This window comes from Schistocerca serialis, chromosome 5, assembly GCF_023864345.2.
Source record: "Schistocerca serialis cubense isolate TAMUIC-IGC-003099 chromosome 5, iqSchSeri2.2, whole genome shotgun sequence".
NCBI lineage: Eukaryota > Metazoa > Arthropoda > Insecta > Orthoptera > Acrididae > Schistocerca > Schistocerca serialis.
Window position 1 is genome coordinate 574,827,262 of NC_064642.1, and position 24,403 is coordinate 574,851,664.

The window sequence follows — 24,403 nt, forward strand, 5'->3', positions numbered from 1 at the left end:
TGTGTTTCACCTTTCAACAGTTTCCTTCAATGACACCAAGAGAATGCTGCATTGTTGCTTTTAAAAAAAGCCACTGTAAAATCCTGTTTCCTGTACAGGGCTATCCCAAACTCCACTTCAAGTTCAGAGTTTGTCAGGGGTATTTTCTGATTATTTTGTTATAAAGGGCTAGCACACTCTGGTGGATCCTACAGAGTAGTAATCTAATTTTGGTTTAAATGGCTTGTTACGCTATTTATCTTTTGCCTTTTGAAAACATACTACAGAGTCAGTGAAAAAGTCTGTAATATGAAATTAGCAAATCATGCACCCCAATCACAGGGTATAGCAACAACCACCAGACAAAACACTGCACTGCAATGTGCTTGCCACAGCTGCAAGGACACCTGAGCATAGCATTATTGTTCCACTCTTCTATTGCATTCAGTGAAGCCATACATGAGGTGCATATTGGGCAACTATTCATCAGTAAAAGTACCCATACTACTGTGCAATGCTATTGATATACAACTAACGTTTCCAGAAGGGGGGGGGGGGAGATACAGAATTGAGCTGTAGTGAATGCAAGTTTGAGGGTGAAGATCATTGCTAGTTGCATGTTCCAGGGATCATTTTGATCGATAGATTGTAATGATGTGGAATGAGTCATTTTACTTTCACATCACATATTAATTTGTACATATGGTTACATTATGAACACTTCTAAACGGTTTTTACCCAAAAAAGATATACAGCTATGAGTTATTAATTCATACCCACCACTTTCTACAGAAGAGGAGTAGTTGTCAAAGAGAGACTTTCTCAGTTTGTTTAAAATGTTACTGTGCTCTCTGTCACACATTTTAAATTTATTGGTAAGTGATCAGAGGTCATGTTTAGTTTGTAGCATCTTTGGAAAGAACGTACACCAAGTTTCGCCATATTGGTCTATTTCTTTGTGTTTGGCATTCGTGTGTATTAAGGAAGTCGGGTGATTGTCAAAAAATGGACGAAAAAGAATTTCATGTGGTGATTAAACATTACTTTATGAATGGCAAAACGCCTCAGGAAACTAAAGAGAAGCTTGATAAACATTACAGTTGATAAATAGTCCAGTTTATAAGTGGTTTCAAAATTTTCGGAGTGGTCATATGGGCACAAGTGATGCTGAACGTTTTGGACGCCCTGTGGAGGTCATGACTCAAATCATTGTTAAAATCCATGGTATGGTGAAGGATGACAGATGAGTTAATGTGCGTGAGATTGCTAGTGCATTGCTCACGCTTGACCAAAAAAGGAATCGTGTGAAGTGTTGCAAGGATGCTTTGGAGCTGTATAGGAAGAATCCACAGGACTTTGAGCGTCGTTTCGTCACTGTGGAGGAAACATGGATACATTACTATACTCCTGAGACCAAGCAAAATCTTAACAATGGGCTACCAAGGGAGAATCTGCACCAAAAAAGCGAAGACCATTCCTTCGGACTGTCTTTTGGAATTCGCAAAGGATAATTCTCATCGACTATCTGGAAAAGGGTAAAACTATTACAGGTGCATATTATTCATCGTTATTGGACTGTTTGAAAACCGGGCTGCAAGAAAACCTCCGGCGATTGGACCGCAAAAAAGTCCTTTTCCGTCACGACAATGCATCAGCACACATCTCAGCAGTTGTGGTCGCAAAATTAATGGAAATAGGATTCCAACACGTTTCACATCCCTTATTATTCTTCAGATTTGACTCCCTTGAACTACTATTTCTTCCCCCAGTTTGAAGAAATGGCTGGCGGGACAAAGATTTTATTCAAACAAGGAGGTGATTGCAACAACTAATAGCTATTTTGAAGACTTGGTCAATTCCTATTATTCGAAAGGGATCAACAAATTAGAACAGCGTTGGACGAAGTGTGTAAGTCTGAAAGGAAACTGTCTAAAAATAAAAAAGGTTTGCACCAAACACGTAAGTAGTTTTTATTTTTCCACGTACTTTTCAAAAGCCCCTCTTATGTACATCATTGTTCCCTCTGAACTGCAGTCGATTGTTTACTACGGGGTTAATGAGGGACTGAATATACTGTGAAGCAGTAGTCAGAATGCCAACCTCCTTAAACAGACGCCTGCAAGATGATTGTAGGTGAGCACCACATATTAGTCTTACTGCACGTTTTTGTGCAATTAAGACTTTCTTTCTTAAAGATGAGTTACCCCAGAACATTATTCCGTGAGACGTTATTGAATGAAAATATGTTAACTTACTGATTTGTCTTTCCCTAATATTTGCAACGATTCGAATTGCAAATGTTGCTGAACTAAATTTTTTTAGGAGTTCCAAAATGCCCTTGCTCCAACTTAAATCCGCATTAATATGGACACCTAAGAATTTTGAAGTTTCGACACTATTTATTGTTTCCTCGCCATGTGCTACACTTATTGGTGCAGTACCTCTGGACTTGAATAACTGAATATGTTGTCTTTTTAAAATTGCGGATGAGACCATTTGTAGAAAACCAGTTGATGATACTGTTAAGTACTATGTTTACCGTCTAGTATGTATGCTTGGATTGATTACAGTACTAATTTATCTGCAAAAAGAACTAAATTTGCTTGTTATATATTAGATGGAAGATTGTTCAAGTATATGAGGAACAGTAGTGGACATAAGATTGAGGCTTGAGGAACCTCCATACGTGATTTTTCCCCAGTCAGAATTACGGCCCCAAGTGAGCATTACTGTTGCCGACAGCAAGGGCCGTTAAGTGACTAGGCAAAGTTGGTTTCCAAACAAGATATACGACCCGTACAGTCGGTATTATTGGCAGTGTTTTGCAGTTTTTTTAGTGCAATACATATAAAAAGACAGATTAGAGTAAGAAATCAAAGAAAATGCAATTACTATGCAAAAAGCCATTATAGTCCGTGGATCCCTTACAGCAAACTGTTAATACCCTTAATCAAAATACGAGGGCGTGCTTAAAAGTAATGCCTCCATATTATCAGTATCTGTTAAGGTATTAGATGTCATGCACATACAGGTTGGCTTTCCCTTTTCGCTGTCGCAAATTGCAACTCTTTGCCTCTAGAGGGCTCCAAATTGTAGCTTGTAACATAGTGGTGTGCAGCGTAACTATGTTGGTGCGTGAGAAACAGTGCGCTGTAAGTTAATAATTCGATGAGTTTGCCCCCACATGGAACTCCATCTTCTTCAGGACGACAATGCCAGACCACATATAAGCGCTGCGACATCTGCAACAATCAGATGCCTTGGGTTTACTGTCATCGATCGTCCTCCATATTTGATAGTGACGAAACGGTGCAGATATAGGTGAGGTTGTGGCTATGTCAACAAAGTCAAATATCTACAGTGATGGTATCGACGAAATGGGCTCTCATTGGGAGAAATGTGTTCATCGCCAGGGCGACTGTGTGGTGAAATAAATGTGTTGATATGAAGAATAAAGATATAGACTGTTAATAAAGCGTGTTTTATTTAATGTTTCATGAGTTTTCTCGTGATCAAGCAGAAATAGACATTGGCCGAGCGCCATCCACTATATGGTTAACCCTTATGGATTAAAAAGACTAAAATAAAGATAACGGTTTCTCAGGGGTTGGCTACCCCGTTTCAGAACTTCCACCTAGTGGTGTTGAATTAAACTAAAAGTCATCGAAAATGCTAAACCGTATCAGAACTGGTGTAGCCCTTGTAAAAATGAATCCGAGAAAATGGGCCCTTTTAGAACCTGATGACAGTAAGTGCGATTGTGGAGAAATACAAAACATGGAGTATCATCTGAAATGCCGAAATTTTCCTGCATGTTGATCCCTAGATGATGTCTGAATAAGCAAGACTGAAGCTTTTAGGAGGCATTACTTTTCAGCACGCCGTAGTACTCATAAAATGTTTGTGAACAACCTCTGGTATTTTGTTGTTGGAGTTTACATTCACCCTATATTTCGTCAGCTAATGTACTCACGACATAAGTTTCTCTGCGGCTGTATTATCGAACAAAAACCAAATAATTTTTCAACTAAAAACAAAACGAAGAATCTACTTAATTTGCCGTGACTTCACGTTTAGAAAAAGGTTTTCCTTGTTGACCAGTAAGAGTCTTAAATGACTTCATGAAGTAACTGGCTGATTCTGGTGTTCTTCGAGCGGAGTAAGCGGCACGGGAACTGTCAGGCGTACTCAGCGAGATGGATGACTTAAAAGTTTTTGGGTGTCCATTATTGTCCTTTCATTTCGACAACCTCCCAGTTTGTGTTCTTCAGATTTTCGCTGTTTGAAGTCCAATCCAAACTCTGAATTGGACATGTGTAAAGAGGTATTGCCGTATGACATTTTCCTTGCCTATAACACTTCTTACGGTTCGGTATAGCCTTTTGGTTTGTCTTTAATTTTTAGACAGCAGCAAGAAATGTTAGCTAGGGCAGCGTGCGGCATGTCCAGTTCACGGTTAAACTGGAGTCCAAACAGCGAGCACTTGAGTATGACAACCACAGAAAATTGTCCAAGAATCGTGCAAAGAAAATAACCCAGCTGCAAACAAAAGATAAGTGTAAACCCAAACAGTCGTGAAGGGTTATCAGCGACCCCCACATTCACCGGATGGCAGTAAATACTTACTGTATGGTGCGGACAGGGCACCGGTCAGAACGAGGCAGAGGAGTGCCGCGGAAGTTTGCGGCAAGGCGGGAGCGGCCACCATGCTGAGCGAGTACTGGCGGCGGCGCCGTCCTCCGCCCACCTTATACCGACCGGCCGCTGACTCAGCTGTCTGCGTCTCCCCCTAGCTGACCTACTCCCCCACATCCGAGCCCAGATTTCACGCCTCTTCTCTTCTGTACCCTTGACTGGTCTCGCTGATTGATGTCCCAGCAAGCATTCAGCTCGCAGGGCTTTGTTGCAGAGAGAGCGACGCAACGTCAGGAACCTGCTTCATAATTTGGTCCGTGTTGGTCTGTTGAATGTGTTCGGGCGCCTGCGACTTCCAAATGCGGCAGCGTCCCTCTCCTCCGCTCCTCCTCTTAGACAGCGCGCCGCGCCGAACCCAAGTATATCGTGGCTCGACTGCTAAATATCGACTAGATCTGAAACTTCCTGGCACATTAAAACTGTGTGGCGGACCGAGACTCGAACTCGGGTCCCGAATTCGAGTCTCGGTCCAGCACACAGTTTTAATCTGCCAGGAAGTTTTATGTCAGCGCACACTACGCTCGATGTTTATGTCCAGCAGTCGGTGAATGTTGTCCAGTCTCGCAGCAGCTTCAGTTCGTATCTCGATCAGTTTTAGTTTGTTGTCTACTGTTTATTTTACAGTACAGATGTCTGGTTGTGAAGACGTGGACGACAGAAACTTCCAGGAGTTTTAAATAGTGATTCCTGTTAACGTGGGTTTGAGCAGCTAAGCGACGTGGATATAGTGAACAAAGTGTGTTGGGTAGAGAAAGGAAGCGAAGACAAAGGCAGTCGAGAAACCCCCGTATCACACACTTCGAGGCACCGAAATGCGTTGATCTTTTTTTTGAGTATGTACGACGTAAATGATGACCGTCGTCATGAAAAAAAGTGAATTAAAAATAGAAACATATAAAAATTCGCAGAACAGTTGTCGAAAGTCGTACAGTGTTTTTGAACTGCAATTTTGTTAATACATTACCATTTTCCGGCGATTAAAGGATGTGTAATGCAGTGGTTTTTTGTGTGGCATCTAGCATGCTTCGTAAGGAAATGGCAGTTTTCAGTAAGAAATGTTGAATTATCGGTGTAGTCTCGGTTCTGTATTAACTCTAATAATGTGGAGCTTGTTGTAGTTAGCATCGTAGCACATGCTATAAATAGTGTTATCCTGATGTCGCGGCCCCTACAGGAGCATCCACAGGGGCTGGAGTGTTTTTATACATTCCTGACTTAATGCTGGTTCTTCAAACTATGTAAGTAGGCTTTCACTACATAGTTAGCGCGTTGATTCGTGCTATATTAGGTTTGCTCTCTCACTCTTGAGCATACAGTAAACTCGATTATCCGGGGTCACTGAGGACTTGAAAACCGCGAATAGTCCACAATTGAAGTACACAGTAACGTATTAGGACTGTAAACATTACAGTATCATAATTAAAATCTCTTAACTAACGTTTATATTAAATTCTACTTTAATCATCATAGTCCATGTGAAAATGCGGTACTTACAAAGAATGCTGTACAGTCCCGTTTTACATTACCTTACACTAACTTGAAACAAAATACAGTCCAGCTCTTTCAATGCTCGTGCAGCATATTGTTTACTGCACACGTATTCTAACTAAGGCGCTCAGTCCGGAACCGCGCGACTGCTACGGCCGCAGGTTCGAATCCTGCCTCGGGCATGGATGTGTGTGATGTCCTTAGGTTAGTTAGGTTTAAGTAGTTCTAAGTTCTAGGGGACTGATGACCACAGGTGTTAAGTCCCATAGTGCATTTGAACCATTTGAACGTATTCTAACGTGGGATTGAGATTGTCGCTCACTGGCGACCACTCCCGAGTTAAAGAAAAAGTTTCAGCAGCAAATAGAAATTAGAGAAACAGGCCAACGATAATCCGCAGAGCAGAAAATCCGGTCGCGGACAATCGAGAGTTTGCTGTACCTCAGTACCGGTATGTCCGCGTACCGTTTATGCCAAGCACCATTCAGAAAATGAGTAGAAACAAAAATTCTGAAGAAAAGCTGTAATACGCCATTTGTTCGATGATAAAGCTGCGACTTAAGAGATGGTGAGGAGTTGTACACTACTTTTAACTCTTAGGGAAAGTTTCCGCAAGTATCCCCACTAGAATTACTGTTGCGTCACAGTTAAATGCATCCAGACTTCAGAGTTCCACGAACGTGCCACTAAATGAGATGTTTTTACCTTTGGTGTAATAAGGCTACTGTTCATAAGCCGGTCGTAGTTGTTGTATGAACATGTCGCGAAATCCGGACTGATTTAGTCAGAATATAGTACGTTTTTATTTATTTTTTTGTGTTACTTGTAAGTTATTGTTACTAACTGCGATTTCAGTGAACTGTTCCTCGACTAATCCTTGAGCATTATGTCAGGCTTATTCTGTTAGTATAGTTCTGTCCGTCGTGCAGTCACAGCACTTTTGCCATAACGCTTTTAGGTTGGTCCCTGATGCACTGGCGTTCCTTATCGAAAATCTAATGGTATTTCTGATCACGTTTCTGTTGCCGTTTTTGGCACTTTACTTTTTTTTTAAATCAGTGTTGTAGAGTGTGTTTCATTTAATGGGTAATCTGAAATACACTGCCATCATAAAGTCCATTGTTTTAGGTGGTTTATCAACAACGAAAATTCATTTATAGTTGGTGGGAATTTATAAGGACTATCGTCTTTATTTCTAGCTGGGAAGTTCTGTGTGTAAATAAGCAGCGTAAAGTAACGTGAATCTTCCGTAGCAGTCAAACCGAAAGCCTTGCAGCATGCGGCGAAGCTGCACGACAGGTATTTTATTGTTGTGGATGTTTTTAAAACCTTGGCTCCACCACCGCTATTTGGTGTCAGTTCGAAATTAAGAAAACCATGATTGTTGATATTAATGGAGTAGCCAAACAGAAAAAGCATCTACCACCATAAGAAAATAGTTTTTGAATATGGTATCTGTGAACTGCCAGCCTTATCTTCTCTTCGCATCACTAAACCGTGTTATTCATGTAGATGCGATTTTTTCTGTAGATTCTACATGACATGCTCTTAGTCATGGGAATAATTAGGGATGAACAAAAGTGATACGTAATGAATTATTTGGGAACTAGCGCGCTCTCCCCCCCCCCCCCCCCCCCCCCCCCCCCCCCCCCCCCCCACACACACACACACACACACACACACACACAGAGTATGCGTTAACATTGATGTTAGCGAGATTATTAGCGAATAAACAAGCAGTTGAATATTGCCCAGTATTTCCGCTTTACTTCGCTGTCAGTTCCAGTCCGTTCAATATCACTAAAGAGAATCGGAGGGGTTCGTGCAGGCTCGGTTCGCTCAATATCGCCAAGGGGAAATGCGCAGGCGCCAACGACCAACCTACAACGACCGAGATGTGTTACAGTCTCATTGCCTTGTCTCCTCTGTCAGCAACTTGGTCTTCTGCCGTATTGGGGTATGATGCTTTCAGACTTGCGAAAGCACCTCAGCTGCTCCATCTGGTAAAGTCTTGTTAAACGTTAATTAATGTTAATATCATACTTATAATCATTAACATTTATAATTTAGAAACGTTTTTACGACTTCTACGCCGGCCGCGGTGGCCTCGCGGTTCTAGGCGCGCAGTCCGGAACCGCGTGACTGCTACGGTCGCAGGTTCGAAAACCTGCCTCGGGCATGGGTGTGTGTGAGTCCTTAGGTTAGTTAGGTTTAAGTAGTTCTAAGTTCTAGGGGACTTATGACCTAAGATGTTGAGTCCCATAGTGCTCAGAGCCATTTGAGCCATTTTACGACTTCTACATCGACGGGATTAAATTATCCTACCACCAATGAAGAGACTAATGAAATAAATTTTTAATATCATGCCTCGCAAAAAGAATATTAATGTTTCTTAATTCGTAATATGTGTGCGACAGCAATCCACAAGTTTGTTTTCTTTATATGGGCAGTATAGTGCTTTGTGAGACATTAGTTATGAAAGATGGAAATAAGAACTTGTTTCAGTTGGTCTCTCTTTTCTGAGATTTATAGTCATATTTCTGCTTATGAAATGCAGTATTAGCATTTTCAATTATTTTATACTCTAGCATTTTATGAGATATGAAAATTCAGTGGCAGTTTTCTCAGATTTATAGTCATAAATGATCCAGTTATGAACTGTAGTCTAAAAATTTTCGTTATCGGTATCCTTAAGCATTTCCATAGATTTTTGATGATCTCCTGACGACGTACATACATCGCCCTCCTGTAAGACCATTCCCAGAATTCGAAGATGGGTGGAGATAAGATCAATGTATAAAAAAAGGCTGTCGTATTTATTTGATGATAGTCCGCCATATAAAATTATGGAAATTTGATGGTATGCGTAGTTTCATAATGGCTAAGTTTGTTTAATGCATGATTACTATGTAGTAATGCGCATCGAGTCTTAAATGTGCATCTGGAAACTTGTTTTTGCAAATTCTTCACTGTGAGAAATTACATCATTCAAAATCATATTCTGGTACTGCTGGGTACGATATCTGCACTGTGCATTGATACACATTTTAACACTTTTTTTTTTTTTTTTCCAAGCAGGACATTCCTTATATAGCGTTCAGAATTTTTAATAGTAACCCATTCTTCGGAATAGTTTCCTTCACTTCCTTTTCGAGGATGTAGACTACTAACTGCTGCATCACAAAAATAAAATTGTCCTCAGCCCGAAGGTAGTATCGATCTAATGTAATTGGGCGTGGTCGTACCGGGGAAGTTATGGCCGCCCTCCTGCACCCTGTGAAGTGACACAGGCAGATATCACAGGATTGTAATTTTTATCATTTTAACGTGAATCCTTAACGACGTTGTAATTTAAAGTTTTCCTTTTAGTATACAAAGTAGCCAATGATTAAAGAACCAGTAAGTGAAAAAAAGAAAAAAAAATCTCGGACTGGCCACAGAACGAACCTCAAACTTTTATAGTCTTAAACTTAGTCAGTCAGTGAGTTATGTGGTCCATACGTTATGAATTGCAAATAGATAGTATTGAACTTTTAGATGAACTGCTAACATGAAATGCTGTTCAAAAGCGGATACGATCAGCTTCATTAAAGCTACGGTTCCGCACGTGACGCTTCCAGTTTGTGGGAAGCAGACTTCATGCACGATTTTAAAGGTTCTTGTTAACAATTAAACGACTTGTCAGACTTTACTAGTTTGTCAGGTATTTAGAGTGTGCGGCTTCGTTTGGTGTGCTTGAGAGAAACTTTGATTGATGTCATATTTGACAAGCTGGCGGACGTTGTTTGTTTTACCGCGTATTTTTAGCGAGAAAGAGTTTTCTCACGGTATTGTAGGTTACCACAGTTGTGAAAACTACGATCCAAGAAGTACAAAAACAAGAGCACTGGCAGTTACCAGAATGGTAGCGGTGTTGCGTTTCCCATCCGTATATTACGCGGGATATTAATAAGAAAATCAATATTTTACGCACAACGTACAAGCAAGTGTGCAGTGAATTAAAATAAAAGAATCTAAGCTATCCGGGTCTTCCACGGTTCACTTACTGCATAAATTCCCACGTGGTAGTATTGTAATGAACTTTCATTAGATGTTTATGGATACATTTATCTCTGACTTTCAACCACTCCGTGGCCCAACGTCTTGTTTTCTTTTGCTTCTTTGTACACAATGCTGATGTCACTGTAAGTAATACTTTGTTTACGTGGGTAGCCATTCAAACTAGTGTCGAAACACTTAGCGACCCAATTCGCACAGTATGCCAGCTGCTTCGAATGTGAGGCTAAATTTGACAAAATACATTATACGTCTGCCCTCTTGTTCGACAAACTCATGGAAAGAAAACAGTAGATTTGACAACCAAGTTTGATCATTTGCATGGACCTTAAGTTAAACGATTTTGTTCGCAGTCACCACAGTAGCTTCAGTGCGCTAAATTACAAGAGTCTCCGAATGTCTTCGCAATAAATCACGTATGCATTTTCTAGGTGAAGTCTCTGTGTAGAGTGCTGATTGATTTTCTAGGCAATACTGCAAACGAAAGTTCATAGATAATGGGCAATCATTTCCGCTTACCGTCCAGCACAAGCTACGATCTCAAATGCTTCGGTAATGCTGAAGACACACGCCTACTGACTTCAGTTAAAAGTTATTGCGGGCAGTATCATAACTAACAATGTCTGTGAAAACCGTGTTTGCGTTAGAAATGATAGAGGTAAACTGTATCTCCGATGGCCCAGAAAACTCGTAAACCGCAGAAATGTCAGTATTTCCTGAAGACAAACATTGGAAATTTTTACAAGAGGTGCTCGTTGCCGTCTGACGATGGGCCTAGATTCGAAACTAGTTATGGGGATACATCCGTGTTACCTATTATTCATTCAATAAGTGTGGTTGGTTGCAGTTTTCTTCCTCGCTGATATTTAAGAGAACTGCCTAACTAAAGGGAAAACTGCAGTCGTGTCACTGGTCTGTCAGTTAATGCTGTAAAATGACTTTTCTCAATGTGCAGGACGTTAAGGCATTCCTGGCGTGGACACACTCACTTCTTTAGTTAACAAAAAATCTCGTCATTGATTTGCTAAGCCACGATGTCCAGGTGGTCTGACTTGATAGGCCACATGTGCATTTTTTTTATCTACCACCTAGTCACACGCTGCAAACTCCCAGCATTTTTACGGATGTCTCTGATGCGACGTGATGCAATACACCGTTATCACATTTCATGCTTGTTCAGTGACATTAATCGAAAATCTTTCAAACTGATGTTTAGCGAGGCCATTGCATGAACATGCGTCGCACGTTTCCATTGACTGTTGGCACATTACAGGATTTTCGTTGCGGTAAACCTATTGTCCAGTTAACGGATATAGCATTGTAACTCGTAAGGAAAAGTGTGTGGAAAACATGAAAATATTTCAAAGGAAATAACTTTTTCAGTTCTGCTTTGTAGTCATTAATATTATTTACAAAATCGGCGATAAGTTGAATAAAGTCAATTCTTATAGAGAAAGTTTACGACAAAACGCAGGATGTATAGTGAGGATATTGATAGGTACGTCATGGACCTGTATGTTTATGCCTTGTGCCAACAGCGTGACTTTCTCATTCACCTGACGAGCGTTCTTTATTCGGTTGATCGAAAATAGGCCCTCATGACCATCATAAATGCCCATATTAGGTTATATTTGGAAGACAAGGGCAATGTAAGTATATTTATCGATTTTATTGTAGTGGTTTGAGCATAGTAAATACTCGAATCATCGCTTCGTAGATTTGTTTAAGGTCGTAATTCGGCCTGAAATTCGAAATAAGTTAACCAAATATTCGTAACTATACCCTAAGAGACCTTTGTGGCTGTTCACGATCAGTGTTGAAAGTATTGGATGCAGTTAGATATCGTGATGCACCATGACCAAGAAGTTAATAAACCGCTAAAACAAAATTCGAATTAGTGTTCTCTATTACAATTTACAGCAAAATTAAAGAACACAGTTCATGGTAGATGAATTGAGATTACCCGTCGATGTCATTTGCGTTCAGGTAAATGTAGTACATTGTTTCTGTTGTTATAACTTTACCGGTGCATCTTGATTCATTCGTCTATTTTTAAAAGCAGCCAGATAGTGTAAATGAGAGCTTCGAAACACTGAAGGAAATCACTGTGGTTCGTAGCATCGTATTGCATACCAGGATATTCTTATGCAGGTGAACGAAGATTTTGGTGGCACGGCTGTATTCTTCGCCTACATCCTTGAAGTGCGGCACAGTAGTGCATAGACGTACCTAATAACGGCATCCGTTCTTGCTGCCCTCCCCCTCCTGAACCGTGGACGAGATTTGTTCTTCGGCAAAGACTTGTTGCGGTCGGTGCCAGTGAGGCAACTACCGTTACGACGTGAAAGGGTGTGAAGGCAGCAAAGAATCGCCGAGACGTGGAATTCGCACGGTCATCGAGGATAACATTACGAAGCAACATGCCGTCCGGAAATGTGGACCTATTTCTACTTCCGCTCATCGCTGTTCATTGTGACCGAATATTGTTGTAGCTCAACCACAGAGTAGAAAGCATACAGCAAAGCTACAGCAGTTCCTGGATTTAGTTTTTCAGCAGAGGTTCTCTTCCTTTAAAAAATTAAGCGTGTTATTTCGCATTTGTACTTCCTTCACTGTTTGTGTGTAATACCTTTCATTCGGTTCTGACGATACAAATGGGAACAAAAAATTTACATCCTTTGTATCTTCTCGTTTCATATCATAGCAAGATGATTAAGTGCCTGTTTGTAGCCGGCCGGTGTGGCCGTGCGGTTAAAGGCGCTTCAGTCTGGAACCGCGTGACCGCTGCGGTCGCAGGTTCGAATTCTGCCTCGGGCATGGATGTGTGTGATGTCCTTAGGTTAGTTAGGTTTAATTAGTTCTAAGTTCTAGGCGACTGATGACCTCAGAAGTTAAGTCGCATAGTGCTCAGAGCCATTTGAACCATTTTTTTGCCTGTTTGTTTTTCGATATTGGACACAGTTACTGTGATATTTAATTTCAAAGTACTCTACAGCATAAAATATGAAGGGCTTGCTGTGGAAAATACAATCGCTGGCTACTTTACGTTTGGGTCATTTCAGGTAATACGTTGCTGTGTGCTAAATTTAGCTAACCTATGGAAATCGTTTTTTACTGCCACTACAGTGTGGAGAAAATAAAAGTATTTTGTTGATAGCGCTGGCTCATAAGGCGCTGCCTGACGGCGACACGTGCAAGTGGCCTGTTGAGCAGTCGTGAACGCTTCGTCCAAGTAGACGCTTGTCTCTCAAATTAGTGATCACGATTCGTTATTGTATTTACTGCTGAAAGAAAATGATGATGATGGTGAAAAACTCTACACAAACGGTAACATAATCGAAAAGCCGAAGCACATCTCGTAATTTTGGACAAAGCTTGTCAAAAGTTTCTTTGCGACACTTAACAATAGTCATTTATTAGAAATATGATTCATACTACATAATATGTTAGAATGAACTTCAAACAATAGTATAAATTAAATTTCAATACAGCTTACCGTTACCGTTATCATTTAAAGCAATACCATACTTTCAGGCTGAAAACACGAATGAAAATTCCAGCGCAGATACAAACATACAGCCGTTGTTTTCCATTGGAAGTGAAGTTGATTTATCAGGTCAATGTCCCAGAAAAAATTAAGAAATGAAATAAAATTGCTGCAAGGAAGAAACAAAGTAGCTTTATTGTCCTCTGAAACTAAAATCATTGGCAGTCACAGCTAGCACATGTGAACAGGAATGAATGTGATAAATTTTTGACTAAAGATTTATCACAACGCGTTTCTTTAGCGCTTCCGTTCGTAAAAGTTTCATGTAGTTGTTCAGATTACTTCCGTTTTGTGAGAAGTCCATTTCGAGCCGCACTGTAGTAGTAAGCAGCTGTCGTTTCCCGTTTACTCTGGTCCAATATGGCGTCGAGCGCAACGTTTGACTTAATGGGACACGGGTATGATATGAAACGAAATGTACATGCGCAGTTTCGACCGTCGAGGGCGTCTATTAACTTTCGTTGCCGTATCGATTTGGATCGCGGCGACCCTCCCGTGGAATGATGCTGTCTTACAGTCATCTGTATGTCGGGCATGCAGCCGCTTAAATAAAGTTTCTATTATTGATATTTCGGCCGCGTAATTTGGCCACCACCTGTTGGAAGAATAACGATAAGGTGCCAAGCGCGGCCGTATATCCTTCACCGCAGCGATATGCGCCTGCGAGTCATAGACGCCGGTCGGCGGCAAGGAGATAAACTTACACACGCAGCTTGCACCGCCTGTGTCGAAGGCGTACGGACATTCGATACGATTATCGATGACACCATGACGACTTCTCTGCAGTTTAATTATCTCGAGAGCCGGATTCCATGCTTTGTCCAAATTAAAACCATTATCTCTGTTTAATAAATTATTAGGTAATCTAATTTCTATAGCTTCCTTGAAGACAGAATCCCAGAAGGAAGAGGTAGATGTTAGAATCTTCACATCATTGTATTTCATGGAATGCCCTGTATCAATACAATGTTCGGCCACAGCTGACTTGTCTGGCTATGATAAGCCTGTGTATCTTCGGTATGGGTGCTCTTTCTTCGAAGATAGGCCGTATTCTCTAGAAACACTGTGTTAACGTGATCTTCTGGCCTCCCACGAAGATTGCAGCTTTACTCGTCTCTGTAAAGGTCGATTTATTGCTTCGTAAGGCGGGTTTGTCAGATTCCCTGCGGAAATTGTGAGGAAACATACAGAGGTCAAACAACACTCACCGTTCATACGCATGCTTATCACAGCCAGACAAGTCAGCTGTGGCCGAACATTGTATTGATATAGGGCATTCCATGAACTACAGTGATGTGAACATCCACCTCTTCCATTTGGGATTCTGTCTTCAAGGAAGCCATAGAGATTAGATTAGCTAATAATTTATTAAATAGAGATAATGGTTTTAATTTGAACAAAGCATGGAATTTGGCTCTAGCGATAATTAAACTGCAGAGAAGTTGTCATGGTGTCATTGCCGCCGAACATACGTCGATAAGCGAATCGAATGTCTGTCTGCCCTTGCCACGGGCGGCGCGTGTGTAAGCGTAGGCCTCTTTGTCGCCGACCAGTCTGTGGCCAGCAGGCGCTTACCTTCGCGGTGAAGCATGTGAGGCCGCGCATGGCACCCTGTCATAAGCCTTGCCATTTAGTCTGATGATGACTGGACGATGCGCGGCGAAATATCAGTGGAAGACATTTTATTTGCTCGGCTGCATGCCCGGAGTTTAATGAACTATTTATCATTCCGCGAAAAGTTGTAAATGCACATCGTCCATGTTTTGTTAACAGAGAGACATCACCGCGATGTTCGTACATTTGAAGATTTCACTTGCGAGTTGGCACCAGAACGTGTTGATACATTCCACTACCTGGAAAACGTTTATGTAGTAGCAGTTCACCGATCTGAAATAATGACTGGTTGCTGTTTACAATATGTAACTATTTCCAAGCATGAAAGTAATGTGTGGACAACATAGTTATGTTCTTTTGAGAAATGGTCTGCAAATACCCAATCATTGTTTATGCCTCACTAGTATTAAGAAATTGGAACAAATTTACTGGCTGCTTGCCAGTGGATAGGTCACATTTTCCCTCAATTTATTCAGTTTGACTAGTTTACTGACTTTGCTTTAATTGACCTTTTTTCCGTTTGAGGACCATAAATGTAACGTCATTATGCCTCGTTAAATATAAAAAATATGTGCGTTTCATACCGGAATAATAAATGTAGTGTTACCATAATACTATACTGAAGCCGCATTTTTAAGACTGTGAATACGGAGTATAATTGTAACTGTGGTAGCCATTCTTGCTTACGAATTACAGCAGCAACTCATATCTTCAATTGGCACATTTATTGCCCTATCAGAAATTGTTGCATTTTCTTTTTTTGAAACGTAGAACCTAGCAACTTCATACTTACTTACATCCCCCATTTATGTATCACAGAAAGTACTTAACAATAAGCTTCCCAATGGCATAAGAGTGGAGGTTATATGAAGTATGTTTAATTTGTCCGAAAAATCACAATTCACTTAGAGAAAAATGAGCTGCTCCCTTTGCACTTTTGAAAGTACCGGTAACTGAACCAACGCGAAAAATCAGCTGCCGGTATTTTCCTGTAGAAGTACCAGAATACACTCCTGGAAATTGAAATAAGAACACCGTGAATTCATTGTCCCAGGAAGGGGAAACTTTATTGACACATTCCTGGGGTCAGATACATCACATGATCACACTGACAGAACCACAGGCACATAGACACAGGCAACAGAGCATGCACAATGTCAGCACTAGTACAGTGTATATCCACCTTTCGCAGCAATGCAGGCTGCTATTCTCCCATGGAGACGATCGTAGAGATGCTGGATGTAGTCCTGTGGAACGGCTTACCATGCCATTTCCACCTGGCGCCTCAGTTGGACCAGCGTTCGTGCTGGACGTGCAGACCGCGTGAGACGACGCTTCATCCAGTCCCAAACATGCTCAATGGGGGACAGATCCGGAGATCTTGCTGGCCAGGGTAGTTGACTTACACCTTCTAGAGCACGTTGGGTGGCACGGGATACATGCGGACGTGCATTGTCCTGTTGGAACAGCAAGTTCCCTTGCCGGTCTAGGAATGGTAGAACGATGGGTTCGATGACGGTTTGGATGTACCGTGCACTATTCAGTGTCCCCTCGACGATCACCAGTGGTGTACGGCCAGTATAGGAGATCGCTCCCCACACCATGATGCCGGGTGTTGGCCCTGTGTGCCTCGGTCGTATGCAGTCCTGATTGTGGCGCTCACCTGCACGGCGCCAAACACGCATACAACCATCATTGGCACCAAGGCAGAAGCGACTCTCATCGCTGAAGACGACACGTCTCCATTCGTCCCTCCATTCACGCCTGTCGCGACACCACTGGAGGCGGGCTGCACGATGTTGGGGCGTGAGCGGAAGATGGCCTAACGGTGTGCGGGACTGTAGCCCAGCTTCATGGAGACGGTTGCGAATGGTCCTCGCCGCTACCCCAGGAGCAACAGTGTCCCTAATTTGCTGGGAAGTGGCGGTGCGGTCCCCTACGGCACTGCGTAGGATCCTACGGTCTTGGCGTGCATCCGGTCCCAGGTCGACGGGCACGTGCACCTTCCGCCGACCACTGGCGACAACATCGATGTACTGTGGAAACCTCACGCCCCACGTGTTGAGCAATTCGGCGGTACATCCACCCGGCCTCCCGCATGCCCACTATACGCCCTCGCTCAAAGTCCGTCAACTGCACATACGGTTCACGTCCACGCTGTCGCGGCATGCTACCAGTGTTAAAGACTGCGATGGAGCTCCGTATGCCACGGCAAACTGGCTGACACTGACGGCGGCGGTGCACAAATGCTGCGCAGCTAGCGCCATTCGACGGCCAACACCGCGGTTCCTGGTGTGTCCGCTGTGCCGTGCGTGTGATCATTGCTTGTACAGCCCTCTCGCAGTGTCCGGAGCAAGTATGGTGGTTCTGATACACCGGTGTCAATGTGTTCTTTTTTCCATTTCCAGGATTGTATATTACGCCTGCATACATATAAGATGTTCTTGTTTGGAAATGAAGTCTACTAAAATAACTAGCTTGTAAATTTTCTTTTATACATTGTTTATCGCGGAGACTAAGTTGCCACACGTTTTTATTCTTCTTCCAGTGTATGTCTTTCTATGCTTTTTATTTTGGGCGCTAATTACTGTGTTTTACTGTATGATCAACGTATATCGAACATTTGCATGTATCGGCTAAATTTGTAAGTCATTGACAATTACAACTCATTCCTGAAAGAGGATTACGTTACTAAGGTCCCAGAATTTTTTAAAAAAGCGAAGGGGAAAAAAAGTGTGGCGGGATGCGAACCGACGCACCAGCTAGATTCTTTTACATAATAGACACTAACCGCCACGTCACTGTATAACCTTGCAACTTGCGACTCGGTTTCAAACACTTTGTTGTTTTCAACTGCCGTTATGTTTTAACATTAATCTTACCAACAGCGACGCGTTTTCGAGGGATCCTCAATATCTGGAGCAACCTATTTTCATTGGACATACGAGGGCCGTTCAGAAAGTAACCTCCGGTTGATTTAAAAAAATACACCAAGTTAAATATAAATATTTTAATATATACATCTTACAACTACATCTTTGCACCATTTTTCTACATAGTCTCCATAGCGATTGAGGCACTTATCGTATCTCTTCACAAGCTTTGAAATTCCTTCTGCATAAAAATCACCCGCTTGTGCCTGGAGCCAGCCTGTGACCGCATCTTTGAGCTCTTCGTCGTCATCAAACCGCTGTGACCCGAGCCATTTCTTCAAATGCATGAAGAGGTGATAATCACTTGGCGCCAGGTCTGGGCTGTAAGGTGGATGGTTGATAACGTCCCACTTGAAGGACTCAAGAAGGGCCGTTGTTCTGCGAGCGGAGTGAGGACGGGCGTTATCGTGCAAAGAAACGATACCGCAAGTCAGCATACCACGGCGTTTGTTCTGTATAGCCCGTCGTAACTTTTTTATTGTTTCACAGTACTCGTCTTGATTAATGGTCGTACCACGTTCCATGAATTCAACCAACAACACCCCTTTGGCATCCCAAAACACCATTGCCATCAGTTTTCTGGCAGAAAAATCTTGCGAGGCTTTTCTTGGTTTGGTAGGCGAATTTGAATGTGCCCACATCTTTGACTGTTCTTTTGTCTCAGGGTTCACGTACTTAATCCAGGTTTCGTCACCGGTCACGATTCTGTTTAACAATGGTTCTCCTTCGTCCTCATAACGTGACAGAAAGTCTAATGCAGAGGCCATTCTTTGAGTTTTGTGGTGGTCGGTAAGAATTTTGGGCACCCATCGTGCACAGAACTTACGGTAACCCAATCTTGCTGTCACTATCTCGTACAAGAGAGTCTTAGAAATCTGTGGAAAACCAGTAGACAACTCCGACATTGAGAAACGTCGATTTTCACGAACTTTTGCATCAACTGTCTGAACGAGTTCGTCAGTCGCCAATGATGGTCTACCACTCCTCTCTTCATCATGAACGTTTTCTCGTCCACTTTTAAATAAACGTACCCATTCACGGACAACTCCTTCACTCATAACTCTTGGTCCGTACACGGCACAAAGCTCACGATGAATAGCTGCTGCAGAATATCCTTTGGCTGTAAAAAACCTTATGACAGCACGCACTTCACATTTGGCGGGGTTTTCTATTGCAGCACACATTTCAAACTGCCACAAAAACTAAACTAGCGCACGTACGACGTTCACTCGACCACGGCTTGAGGCCGACTGACCTGTTGAGTGCGTGAACGCACAGATGGCGTCGCTACTCCCCCCACAACCCGCACTGTGACCAATCGGAGGTTACTTTCTGAACCGCCCTCGTACATAGTAGTAGGAAACTTATTAAACATGGCTTCTCCCACTTCTCAGAATTCGATACGTTTCCGAAAGGTGATAGACATCCACGACGCTCGAAACTGGGCATAACGCTGTTGATAAAATCTCGACACATCGATATATAGAAATTCTTCAAAAATTGTATATATATATCGTCCTCAAATCTACCTAGATATATCGATATCTTAAGGCAATATGGAACGCCAATATTCTTATTTTACATTATATTTTTTTCACAGTTTTCGTTATTTGTTGTCCTTTTGAAATTGTAGTAGGACATAATTTTACTTTCACTGTGTGAAGTCATACTACTTCTTGAGCTTTCATCACGTCCAATCATCCTCTTTGTGTGAAGCAAGTATATGTGGCACCAAAGTATTAGTCCAATTGTGGTGGTGGTGGTGTGAATAGAATAAGATTTCAGATGAGAAGAAATAGCACATCAGTTGCGTTAAAAAAAGAAAAGAAATTAACTCAACTAGTGTGCTATTCCGTCACATCGGCGTTCTTCAAAAACAGTCGCTGAAAATACTGAACAAAAATCTAAATGACACGCTTGGTCTTTACTCTGGGCGGAGAAGTGCGAGAGGAAATGCTGGCTTAATGGGCGCTCGGCGCTGCCAACAGAAATTGCGACGTTTAACTTCACCACGCAATTTTGACACTAAAATCTGCAAGGTCGCTGGCGTTGGCAGAAATGTAAAGACTGGGAGGGAAGTCGACATGAAGTGTTATGACAAAGCTTGATATGATACAAAACCGAACGTCGTACCCATCCGCCACGTTTTATTATGCCACTTGCTGACGTTCATTAATGAGGGTGAAGTTTTTCTGATACATCTCCAATGTGTCGTTGCCTTGAAACTTCGCACCACAAGTCGTAATACAAGAGAGCTAAGTGTGTCAAAATGAATATGGCGCCTGCCGTATCGATATTCAATATTGCGTTGGTCGTCACGTTTGTAGTAAGCGTTGAGAGATGTGTTATCTGACTTCTATACAAATCAATGGAGCCGCCATGTACTTTCCTGCTGTCTACGAGGGCTGTCCAAGAATTTTGCCGAGTCAAAAACGTTCAACCATCTGGCACATATCACCACCGCCCTGACAAAGTGTAAGGAGGGGGGAACGGCGAAAGCGTCGCATTTAAACGGCAATGCAGTTGCACTGCCTACCACTTGTTTTATATTTCACATTTCTCAACAACATGGATGAAAAACAAAACAAATATTTAATATTGTTTAACTAACTTTTTCACCGATTCGTGTACTCAGGTTGCCACGCAATCGCGACTTACTTAGTTCCATAATCGAAAAAAAAAAACAACACATCTTTCCATGTGAATGTTGATTGAAATATTAGAGCATTTTTGTAACCTGATTATGGAGACGTAAAAATTCTAATTGAGCAAAGCACTGTCGATGGTATACTCTCTGTTTTGTGGCTCAATGATAGTAGACGACGATTGACTTTCTTCTGAACACTTCTATAAGAGCCATATTGGATCGATTTCCAGAACAATTTTACCATATCTGTATTTACTAACCTGGGGGAGGTGTGATACAGTATAATTTCTTTTGTGAGAACTACATTTTCACCAAATGCATTTTAATGTTGTTTTTACAATACAGTGCTACTAACTCTTACAAGTTTCTGAACGGACCATTTACCAGTTCATTTATTTTTCTTTTGAGGCTTGTTTACAGCTAATGCTGTTTCTCATATCTCTAACTTCCATAGTTCATGGTGTTTCCAATCCCTCTCTTTGACATTCCTAGCATCCTTGACATCTATTGCCCATCTTCTGCGAGCTCAACTTAATTTCCTTTTTTGCTCTGGGATCCACTTCCACACCTCCTTTCTCGATATATTATCATCTATTCATTAGAACTGCCATACCATAGCAACCGCTTCCTCTCAAGAGCTTCCATCATCTTCCATTCCACTTCCATAATTTTTATGATTTCTTCATTTCTGATGTGGTCTAACCCTGAGACTCTTGCACTTCAGCCCCAGTTATCCATTTCTGTGGCTAGTTCTTGGTCTTTTTCTTTCTTTCTTATTTCCAAATCTTATGACGCATGTGTATACATGTACATATGCATTCGACTGTTGTTTTGTATATAGACTAGTCTTCATCAGTTTAGTTGTGAACTGATTGTTCATTATTTGTTTGTCAGATAACATGTTTCCCTTGTTCAGTCCCAATGTGATGAGGTAGCAGTCAAAGGATTCCTAATGTATGTGGCCGTCTTTCAAAATGACTCGTGAAACCATTTAATCTGGCAGGCTTTTGTTATCTGTGTACAATTCTAGACCTTTAGACATCTAGCCAGGTTAATGTTTGTAAGATGGTACAATAGTTAATTGTAGGACTCACATTCGAGAGGAGGGAGCTCAAATCCCCATCTATCATCAAGGTTTGGGTTTTGCTAAATTGATTAAAGATAATATCTGGATGGTTGCTTTGCGGGGAACACAACAATCCTTGACCAATTCAGTCGTGTGTCGTGTTTCTAATTATCTCTTTAGTAGCAGGGCATTTAATCCTAGTCAGGGAGTGTGTTCCAGAACTTCGAAGCCTGCTGGGTGTTAATTTTTAGTGCATGTATCTTCTACATATTGTTGCATGTATTGGTTACTTGAGAGAGGAGTATGATGTTACAATATACCACGTGTAATGAAGATAGACATCATTTTCTTTTTAACAACCTAAGATTTTTCAAACTACATCAATTACGTACACCATTTCAAACATACATGACTTAGTTGCTTGCTACATTCTGGTAATAAAGCACACGTGCTCTCTCTTTTCGTCTGTCTCAGTATACATTATAGAAAACTACCACTGTATTGAGCAGCACATTAGGATAAGGTATAAAGTCAGCTGTTATGTGATGTAAGACACAAACAACAGTTTGACCACACTGAACCAAAGTTTATTCTTCTTCCACATACAAGTTTATAACAATTGAGAACATAGATACACACACATAGAAACATCTTAGGTACTGATAGAAGCACTTGCTGACAATAAGTAAGAACACAGTATGAGAGCGGGTACGTGTTGCACTGTGCTTATAAAGGGGAAAGCTGCAGCAGTGGGTGCGGTGGATGCCATGTTGTGTGTACAAGTCATGTGACCCACTGCAGGTGACCTCTGATGGCCAGCCCTTGCAGGTGCTATTGTCGGGGTATTCAAAGTATAGTGCGACAGTGGCCAGGTTCTGCTGTGTGTATCCAAGTATTACATGCAGGATTATAGCACCCCCCCCCCCCCCCGCCCGCCCGCCCACCCACCCACCCACCCACCCACTTTGGAAAGGACACTCCACTGATGTGCATATCGAGGCGACTGTTGAAACAGCAGTGGCTTCTATGTCGGATGCTGTAGCCAATGATCGTGTTGGAGGAAAGACGATTGTGGGCCATAATCAGTGGGGACTGGCAGAAGTGGCTCAGCCATGGACACATGGCAGTTGGTCCTCTGCAAAATCCCATAAAAGAGAACTGATGAAAAGGGCACTGGTTATGTCTAGTCATGGCGGAACTGTGCTGATGATGAAGGCACTGGTCATTCCATCAGGCATGTCAGTAGGGAAAGATGCACTGGCACAGCTGGCGGCAGAATCACTGATGGCATTGAAGCATTACGGAAAGGCCTGATAGCAGATGTCAGGGGCTGGATCCTGGAGGAAAGGCATGAAGTGCAACATCCACATAGAGGTTGGCTCACCCCAGGGAAGGACCATCCTGCGGTGCTGGTACAGCAGGCACTGAGGAAGGCAGCAGTTACATGGCCCTTGTCGTGGTGTGAGGACGCAGTTGGTCATTGTGACGCACTACCGGCCCATCACTGGTGCACACCATACAGAGGCAGTGCCTTCAGCAGCTGTGAATTGTGGCAGATGTCCATTTGAGTCGATGGCTGAACCCTTGTGCTCAGAATGGGGTGCCAGGAATGAAGTGTAATAAGGGCCACTTCAATTGGCATTGGTGGGGCAACTTGAGCAGCTGAAGGTAGTTGTGTGGCTGGTGATTGTGGAGCTTCTTGGCCAGACTCCAATCTCCCACCTGCATAAACCTGTAAGAACTCAAGAAGTGTGCAAGGCATTATCCATGAAGGAGTCTGTGATGTACTTCTTCATTTGAACCTTGATTGTGCGGATGAGCTGTTGTGCTACATTGTTAGATTGTGGGTGAAAAGGAGGAGCAGGCATGTGGAGAATACCCTGAAGGGTGCAGAAATTAGGGAAAGTTGGAAACACAAATGGCGGACTGCTATCTGACACAAGCATATAAGGCAATCCTTCAGTAGAGTAAAATTTGGAGAGGGTCCAAATCGTACCTGCAGTCGATAACAAAGGATAGCAGATAATGTATGAAAATTAAGATAAAGCATCAACAATAAACAACCAGTAAGAAGGTAGGAAGGGTCCAGCAAAATCAACTTGGATGCATTCACACAGACACTGTGGTGTGGGCCATGGAGAGAGTGTCGGTGCCTATTGGGTAGCACACTGAGAGCAGGCTGTGATAAGATGTCACCATCAATGCTGGGCCAAAACAAGTGCCAGTGGACCAATAGCTTGGTACGCGAGTCCCCCCAATGCCAGTGATGTAGGATCTGAAGCACATCCAGCCTAGTTAACAGCCTTTCTGTTGCTGAGAGAACACCACTATCAAACACTGAAGTGCAAAGTAGTTACACAAAGGATCAGAATTTCCAC

The 24,403-nt window shown here is 42.3% G+C and overlaps 2 protein-coding genes across 2 annotated transcripts in view; one reads left to right on the forward strand and one right to left on the reverse strand.

Moving 5' to 3' along the window:
- The window catches only part of LOC126480810 (uncharacterized), a 32,756-nt gene extending 28,036 nt beyond the window's left edge, over nucleotides 1-4,720 (reverse strand). The window contains exon 1 of the mRNA XM_050104135.1: nucleotides 4,606-4,720. Coding sequence (XP_049960092.1) covers nucleotides 4,606-4,687 — 82 coding nt within the window. The 5' untranslated portion in view covers nucleotides 4,688-4,720. The remainder of the gene's footprint in view (nucleotides 1-4,605) is intronic.
- LOC126480809 (phosphatidylserine lipase ABHD16A) overlaps nucleotides 1-24,403 on the forward strand; it is a 160,218-nt gene that overhangs the window by 130,655 nt on the left and 5,160 nt on the right. The window lies entirely within an intron of this gene.